Source organism: Chrysochloris asiatica, unplaced genomic scaffold (genome assembly GCF_000296735.1).
Source record: "Chrysochloris asiatica unplaced genomic scaffold, ChrAsi1.0 scaffold00069, whole genome shotgun sequence".
Lineage (NCBI taxonomy): Eukaryota > Metazoa > Chordata > Mammalia > Afrosoricida > Chrysochloridae > Chrysochloris > Chrysochloris asiatica.
In genome coordinates, this window is record NW_006408587.1 from 4,839,511 (window position 1) to 4,849,149 (window position 9,639).

Genomic DNA, 9,639 nt, shown 5'->3' on the forward strand with positions numbered 1-9,639 from the left:
TTTTTTTTAACTTTTATTGTGAATTGAGTGAAGGTTTACAGAACAGGTCAGTTTTATATTCAACAAATCATGCACTTTACTTCACTACATGGTTTCATCCCTAGGACTCCATGTACCTACAGTTACCAGTATTTACCTCTATTCACTTTAACTACTGCATTCCTGCCTGTGTCTCCCACCACCCTCAGACTTCCTCTGCTAACCTCCCTCATACTGTGTATTGCCTGCCCATCACCCATGTTAACATGTGTCTATCCTCTAGCCCAGGAATAATTTTCCCTCTCCCTGCCCCCCATAGCCATCATAGATTGTTTATCAAGAAAACCCTTTAATAATAATAATAAACCATTTTACAACATTGGTTTCATACCATGTTTGAAAATTGGTCCTTTTGTGACCAAGTTCACTCAGCATAATGTTCTCCAGGAACTCACTAGCCACCATGTTGTGCGGTGTTTCACAGATTCATCATTATTAATCAATGTTTTGTAGTATTTCATTGTGTGTATGTACCAAAATTTGTTTAACCATTCTTCTGTTGATGGGCATTTAGGCTGTCTCTATCTTTTTTGGTATGCCTCTTGTAGACAGCATATTTCTGTCATATACTTCTGTTCTTCATGTCTCTTGACCGGTACATCCACCTCTCTAGCTTTTCTTCTAAAGTTTAGAATGCCAGGATTTCATCTGTGTCTGTTTGTTATGCCTCTATATCTTTATTGTAGAGGGTCTCTGCAGTGTGTCTGCTTAATCCGCCGTCTTTCCAGAAATCTTCCATGAACTTTTTGAAGCCCCCTCATACCATTTGCTGATTTCAGCAACAGTTCCTCTTCTTGGTCAGCACTGCCTGTCCAGTGGTGCTGCTTAGTATTATGGGAGCCACATGGTATTGAAAATGTTCTAGTAACTGTATGAAAAAGGTAAAATAAATGAAATTTATTATAAAAACATTTATTTTTTAACACCCCCTCAAAATTCAAATAACAAATACACACAACAAACGAAACCCACTGCCAATGAGTCAGTTTCGACTCCTTGCAAGCCTGTAGGACAAAGGAGAACTGCTCCTTAGGGTTCTGAGACTAAATCTTTATGGAAGCAGACTGCCTCATCTTTCTTCTGTGGAATGACTGATGGGCTTGAACTGACAACCTTGCGATCAGCAGCTCAACACTTAACCCACTATGCCAGCAGGGCTCTTTTATTTAACCCAGTATATTAAAAATAATGTGCTGGACTGGCCACAAGGTTGACGATTCAAACTCACCAGTTGCTCCTTGGAAACCCTAAACAGGGTTGCTATGAGTCAGGAGCTAATCTATGCCACTTAACACAACAGCATGTGACCAGTGTTGTTGTTTAGTGCCATCGAGTGTGTTCCAGCTCATAGCGACACTGCATAGGGTTTCCAAGAAATGGCTGGTGAGTTTGAACCTTGCAGTTCAAACCAACCTTGTAGTCTAGTGCTTATCCTACAGTGCCACAAATATATAAGTAATTTAGATATTATGCGTTCCTTTTTTCTTGTACTAAGTCTTTAAAATCCTGAATACATTTATAGCTCATCTCAATTCCTATTAGCCTAATTCAGACTCAGTTCTATCTAGTTTCTCAGTAGTCACATGGCTAGCAGGTTTCACATGCTGACGCTGATGAAATAGGAGTCTGGTTTCATTGCAGGCAGGCTGCTTGTAGGTACAATTCTAGATGCAGTTTTAAATATGTTATGAACACATTTGCTCTGTTCATGTAATAGTCACTCTCTAAGAAGGAGCATTATGATTTATGGTTCTCATATCACCACCACTGCAATGGTGGTGGTGGCTGTGTGTCGTGGAGTCGATTCCGACTCATAGCGACCCTGCACAGGGTTTCCGAGGCTGTAAATCTTTACGGGAGCAGAAAGCCTCATCTTTCTCCCACGGAACAGCTGGTAGTTTCGAACTGCTGACCTTGCTGTTCACAGCCCGATTCATAACCACTATGCTACCAGAACTCCCTTATATTTATTTATTTATTTTGAGGGGGAGAGGTCAGTATTATTTATTAATAGTCAGAAAGGTTTTGAGTCTTACTAAATAGTAATATGAATGGTTCCCAAATGATGTGTGTATTCAGTCAAATTGTTTCTTCATATTCCATATTAGGTTTCGCTGAATCCAAAAAAAATAATGTATTTGTGCATATGCACTGGTACATTTGTATCCAGATACATATACTTGGATATGAAAATACATAGATATGACATTTTTTCGTTTTGTTAGGTGCCGTCGAGTCCATAGCAATTCATAGTCACCTTATGCATAAGCAGAACAAAACACTGCCTGGGCCTGCGGCAATCCCACAATCATTGGTACGCGTCAGCCAATTGCTGCTGCCTCTGTGCCAATCCACTTTGTTGGGGGTTCTTCCTCCTTTTCACTAACCCACCACTTTACCAAGCATGATATCTTTCACAGGGACTGGTTCCTCCTGATAGTATGTCTAAACTATGAGAGACAAAATGTGGCCATCCTGGCTTCTAAGAAGCATTCTGGTTGTACTCCTTCCAACACCAGATATTTGTTTGTTCTTTTTGTAGTCCATGGTACTTTTAATATGCTCCTTTAATACCATAACTCAAATGCACCGATTCTTTTACAGTCTTCCTTATTCATCATTCAACTCTTATATTTATTTTTAACTAAGTTGAACTTTATGAAACTACTATTTTTACATTTCAAAATGATTGAATATTAGCAGTTTCATGTGGTTTAACCTAATATAGCCAAGCACACGTACTTTCCTCAATATCAAGACACAATTACTGTTCACACCTTATCTTGAATTCCTACCCCAGATATCACAAACTAGCTTTCAGAAGTCCACCATCCATTGTAACCTGACTTTATGCACGATCTGGAAGTGGAAAGAGAAAAGGGAAAGGTAAAATCTTGGGCATAATATGTCTCCTTCCTCTCCTCGGTTATTGTGCTTCCTACTGCGTGTGAATTCACAGCCTAGAGACCGGTTGTCTGCTGTATTTCATCTTCATGTCTTCTACACTGGGTGGCTCCCTCCCTGTCTGGGAGAATACATTATGAAGTTGGTTGTGAATGATTGGTCTGGTACTTGCAGCAAAGGAAGGAAGTACTGATAACTAATGCTGATGAAAGCAGAGTCTGGTTTCATTGGAGGTGGAGGCAGGCTGCTGGTAAAAGTAATTCATTGTGAATGAAGTTGGCAGTGATGAAACTACATGCCAGGGAGGCAGTTTGCCTCTCTGCCTTTATATTTGGGAAGTGCAGAGATTAACCAGCATATATGTAGAGATGTTACTGATGACACTTTTCATGTTCACCAATTAACTCATAGGATTGTTGCTGAATAACATTCAATTAAGAATGAATTATCAAAATGAATATATTAGTAACGTGTGTTTAATATATTTTTAAGTAAAATGTAAATAATAGAAAATATATTAAGTAGAAATTTTGTTTCAAGTTATATGTGTTATTTGTAGGAGAGAAGTATGGATATCTTTCACTTCCAAAGCAAATGGTAAGTCGAAGAATTTTATACATTTCTGAATGGTTTTATTCAGATTCCAAATTATGCTATTACCTACCTATTACTAGTCCCTCCCCCTTCCTATTAACTGACTGCAAGAATACATGACAACACACCAAACACCCACACCCCTCATACTCATCTGGGCTCAATAATTCATTGCAGTGACCACACAGGTCTGGGGTTTATTAGGGAAGGTAATAGATTCTAATTTGAGGGTCAGAAATGCTCAGGGCACAGTTGTTCTAGTCAGCAGCTGATAAATGCCCATAGGATACACCTTTCCACCGTAAGACTCAACCTGAAGGCACTCAGCTATAGCTCTTTGGGTCAGGAAAGCTAGCTCCCCCACACCAGGCTCTCCAAACAAAGTCACTCAGCTGTACTTGCTCCGGGGGCTGGGAAGTCCACTGCTCTGTTTGTGCTCTGGTCTTGGCTCTGCTGCTGCTGCTCCTCGGCCACTCCTCTGGTGTCACAGCTTTCTGTCCCTGGGTCAAGGGGCTTCAGTGTGCAGGGGTCTCAGGGTTCAAAGGATGTGCTCCACTCCTGGCTCTTCTTTGATGGTGTGAGATCCCCACTCCGGATTCCGAGATGGCTCATTTAAAACCCCTGCTAGAGTTTCAAGTGTTTACAATGAATTACAATGAAGTCTGCTGGCATCCACAGCTGAATCATGTCATCCTATCAGTATCTTCTCCCACCTGCTCTTACCCAGACCCAGTAGGGCGGAGACTTTGTTTTAGTGGCAGTTACAGACTATGGCTAGAAGAGACTTCAGATTACTGACTACACCACCATTCCCCCATCCCCATTAATTGACATCATGGAACATACTGAATATTAACTGTTGAGAGTTTTGTAGCAATGTGGATATATCCCTTACTTTGTTATTTGTGTTGGGTTTTGGGGGTTGAGGAAGTAGGAAACAGATGTTGTGATTAATAAAAAGCTGTAATTTGGGGTCAGAGGTCTTTTCATTGTTCTTCGCTTGGGTGTAACTCACAGGGCCATATTGGAACTATTTTCTCCAAACTGAAAACTTTCATACCACTGTACACATAGATGAAAGTACACCATGCATGTGGAAACGAGATACAATGTCATGTCTTAGGGGGACACTGGTCCTAGGATCCCTCTTGAGAATGGAAATCCCTATTCTGTGGATGACAACATTATGACATCCGTCATGGTACCATATGACAGTTTGATGACCTCAGCGATCCATTTGTGGAGGTTAGCCCATGGACTCTTAGAGTTTTGACTAAAATGCAGACTATGGAAATCAGAGATAAATACCTTTAAAAAAATATCTGTTAAAAGAAGGACCTTTCCTCTTAAAAAAAAACAAAACTGTTCAGTGTTCCAGTAACTAATTTCAGAAGTCAGAGGAAAACAGTTGACTGTGTAGAGTATCTTCTGAGCAGGAAGTAACCATTGACAACATGAAAAAAACCAAAGACTTTAAAAGCATACCAAGTGTAAAATTATATCCAGTTCCCCCACTACAAAGGACAGAGCAGTGGCTCACAGTGTGTACAATATTTCAACAGGTCATCTTTTTTAGGTGAGAAGGATACTAAGTCATTAATTTATTCATTCATTAAATATTTATTGAGCATCTATTACTGGTGACACCACGAGGTAAGCATTGGGCTGGTAACTGAAAGGGAGTCGTTCAAACCCACCATAGGAGAAAGATGAGGCAAGTCTGCTCCTGAAAAGATTTGCAGCCTCAGAACCATGTAAGGCAGTTCTGCTCTGCCCTATGGGGTTGCCGTGAGTTGGAATCGACGCCATGACAGTGGTTTGGTTTCCCGTGTATGCTAGGCAGAGGAGCTCTGGGGGCACAGTGGTTAACTCCTTGGCTGTTCACTAAAACGTTGGCAGTTTGAACCTACTAAAATTTCCATGGAGACAAGTATGACAGTCTACTTCCGTAAAGATCTACAGCCTTAAAAACAATAAAATTACAGCCTTGGAAATCCTACATAGCAGTTCTGCCCAGTCAGGTTGCTCTGTCAGAATTAACTTGGCAGCATCCGGTTTGGCTTTTTGGGATGCTGCTGGACACAAGGAACCCCAGTGACTCAGTGATTAAGCACTTGGCTGCTAACTAAAAGGTTGAACCCACTAGATTTTCCACAAGAAAAAGATGTGGCATTTGACTTCCATAAGGATTACATCCTTAGAAACCCTGGAGGGGCAGTTCTCCTCTGTCTTACAAGGAGCTGGATTCTACTCAACAGCAATGGATATGCTAGGCACTGGCAAAATAATATGAAAAACCTATAAGATGTAAATTTCAAGGGTAGGAATTGTATTAAATGTTTATTCTTTGTGGTGTATCCACCACCTTGAACTCTGCTGGCTCAAGTGTGGCACTGAGAAAACAAATTGTTGAATGAATATAAAAGTTAGGCATCTCTGAAGCTTGTCGTTTAATCCAGCACTGTCCAATAGAAATATAATGCAAGGCATATTTATCATTTAAAATGGCCTTGTAGCCATATTTATAAACCAAAAAAAAACAGGTGAAATTAATTTCAGTAATATAGTTTACTTAGTATGATATATTACCAATTCAGTACATAATCTGCATATTATTGATTATATATTTTACATTATTTTCCCCATACAAAGTCTTCAAAATGCGTTTTACATTTACAGCACAACTCAGTTCACACTTAACCATTTCCGTTGCAAGTGCTCAAGAACCACATGTGTCTAGTGGCTGTAATGTACAGGTTGAAACTCTTCAAAAATGAAAATGAAAAGAGAGGAAAGAACAATTATTGAATATTATGAACAGTAATACAGTGATGAAGAGAAGACGGTGAGTTGTCAGAAGAAAGAACTGACAATGAAGAGCTAGACAATGAAATGGAAGTCTGGGAATGTAGAAATGACATTCTACATGGGAGGAATGGCTGGTGGTGGAGGGGCAGTGGAGATGGTTATAAAAGAGCATGTAATAAATCACGCAGTGGGATTTCTGAGTGGATGGCAGCCTTATTGAAGTATAGCATTAGAAAGTCGGATGTAGCTGGTGAAAAAGCAGTCATAATATTGCAAAAATAATTCCATCGCTTTTTAAGAAAATAATTTATGTGCCTTAAGCAGTCCTCTGAACAATTTGACAGTACAGATAGAAATTTTTTATTTTTTAAATTTTGTCGTTTTAAGTGAACTTAACCCTAATAGATGGTATTATATCTAATACTCTACTGCTGTTGTTGTTGTTTAAATGCCGTTGAGTTGGTTCCAACCCATAGCGACCCTGTATGGTGTGTCCAAGGAGTGACTGGTGATCTTGAACCACCAACCTTGCGGTTCAAACAGACTTTGCAGTTCAGCACATTAACCCACAGTGCCACATCAAGTGTCAACAGTCTACTGGGGCTAGTCAAATAAGCATAGATTGACTGTTGTTTACAAACTGTCACTTTGTTGTTGTAAAATGCCGTCGAGTTTGTTCTGACTCATAGCAACCCTGTTTAGGTTTTCTGAGGAGTGGCTAGTGAGCTTGAACCACCGACCTTGCAGTTCAAATGACCTTGTAGTCTAGCACATTAACTTGCATGCCACACCAAACCTCTAGGACTCACTGTGGGGTACTATAAAATACACAGTTTTGAGGGAAGACATCTGGATAGAGCTTTAAATAGGCTGAGTGGAGCAGAAATTTTAGTTAAAAAGTCTTTTTTTGTCCTGAATCATTTCCTTAGTTGAATCTAGCATAGCTGATTATATTATTAGAAAATTGTATCTCTCCTTGGGAAGCAAAATTGAGGCCTGGTACTATTCATGTTTTTCTTTGCATCACTGCAACACATGCTTCAGACTGCCTTGTAACAAACAGAGTGTCCACTAGAGGGCAAGCTTGGTAACATTATCAAGGTGATTCCTGGTACGTGCTGTAGAATAAGCATTGGGCTGTTAACTACAGTTCAAACCCACCAGTCACTCCTTGGAAACCTTTTAGAGTGTCGCTATGAGTCGGAACTGATTGAACAACACTTAACAACAACAATAACATTTATCTTTTCAAGAAGCTCTGGTGGTACTGTAAGATAAGCAATGGGCAGCTAACTACAAGGTTGGCAGATCAAACCTACCAGCTTCTCTGTTGGAGAAATAGGAAGCTTCCTGTTCCCATAAAGATTTGTAGCCTCAGAAACCCCTATTTGGAGTCAACTTGAGGGTTTGTTGTTGTTGTTGTTAGTGCCGTTGATTTGGTTCTGGCACAGTGACCCTGTATAGGGCTTCTGAGGAGCAGCTGGTGGGTTTGAACTGTCAACTTTGTGGGTCACAGTTCAATGCTGATCCTACAGCACCACACCAGGAGTCCCAACTTAAGCATAGTTATTGTTGTTGTTAAGCACTGTTGAGTCGGTTTCGACCCATAGCGACCCTGTATAGGGTTTCCAAGGCTGTAAATCTTTAGGGGAGCACTAGGCCTCATCCCACGGAACCGCTGGTAGTTTCGAACTGCTGAATTGGGGTTAGCAGTCCAACTCGTAACCACTATGCTACCAGAGCTCCTTTAAGCATAGTTGTTGTTGTTATTGTTGTTAAGTGCCATAGAGTCGGTTCCGACCCATAGCAATCCTGTATAGGGTTTCCGAGCAGCAGCTGGTGAGCTTGAACCGCCTACCTTGCAGTTCAAACGGCTTTGCAGTCTGGTGCGTTAACCCGCTGCATCATACCAGGACTCCTTAAGCATAGTAGTGGTGGGTATTTACCTTTTCAGTTGATTTTCTTTTAGATTCCATTATACACTTTAATAATAATAACAATTTGGAAAATTAACAATAGAAATAATGAAAATATAACTAAATTGAAAAAAAATAAAGTGAGGTGTAAAATTCTAAATAAAATATTAAAAACCTTAAGGGTATTCTTAATTTTCTTAAATGCTTTATTTTTTTAACGTCTACTTAGAGTCCTACTGTGGTGTTGAATAATAAGCACTGTACTGTTAACTGAAAGGTTGGTGGTTAAAACCCACCAACTGCTCCTTGAAAACCCTGTACAGCAGAGATGGGGAACCTTCGACCCACAAGCCATCTAAGGGGTCCACATAATCATTTGGTCTGGCCCTGCCAAGGCAACTGCAGTTCCAGCCATCACGTTGTTGTTGTTAAGTGCCACTGAGTTGGTTCTGACCCATAGTGATCCTGTATAGAGTTTCCATGGGGTGGCTGATGGGTTTGAACTGCCAACCTTGTGGTTCAAACTGTCCTTGTGGTCCAGCCTCTTAATCCACAGTGCCACACCAGGACTTCACCCATCACATTAAGAGTGAGTTAATTGTTTGACCAAATATAGCACGCTAATTTTAAGTTGATAATTTTATATGGTTCACAAATGGTTTTATAAATTTTGTCAGAAAAAAAAAGGTTCCCCATCCCTGCTATACAGGGTTGCGGTAAGTCAGAATTGACTCCACAGATTTTAACAACAGGCTAAGGAGGAGTCCTGTGGGATAAGCACCGGACTGTTAACCATAAGGTTGGCAGTTCAAACTCAAGCTGCTTCTCAGAAATCTCATCTAAGTTCACTATGAGTTAGAACTGACTCAGGTGTATTTACAACAAGCCAAGGAAGAAGAGTAAAATGATGTGATTATAGTGATCACTGATCACACAGAGGCACTATATATAGAGAGTTGTATGTGTGTGAGAGAGATTATAGTTTCCTTCTCTGTCCTTAACTTCTAATATTTCTCCTATAGTTATTAGAACATCTCAAAAGGGCTCTGTTAAATAAGCAAGTCTAAGCTCTATGCAATAGGGTAAGAAGGGAGACACTGAAGCTATTGTTTTGCCATGAGAAGTGAAGCAGAGTTGCAGGTCAGAACCCAAGTCCTGGAAATCATAGGGAAACACAGAACTTGTATATATATATACCTTTGTAGAAAAAACATGGCATCAGGATTGGAGGAAGATTCATTAACAACATATGATAATGCAGATGATACAACCTTGCTTGATGAAAGTGAAGAGGACTTAACACATTTACTGATGAAGATCAAAGCCCATAGCCTTCGGTATGGATTACATCTCCATGTAAAGAAAACAAAAATCCTCA

The 9,639-nt window shown here is 40.1% G+C and overlaps 1 protein-coding gene across 1 annotated transcript in view; it reads left to right on the forward strand.

Moving 5' to 3' along the window:
- The window catches only part of CTNNAL1 (catenin (cadherin-associated protein), alpha-like 1), a 68,168-nt gene that overhangs the window by 50,244 nt on the left and 8,285 nt on the right, over window positions 1-9,639 (forward strand). The window contains exon 12 of the mRNA XM_006864735.1: window positions 3,503-3,540. Within this exon, the coding sequence (XP_006864797.1) occupies window positions 3,503-3,540 (38 nt within the window). The remainder of the gene's footprint in view (window positions 1-3,502; window positions 3,541-9,639) is intronic.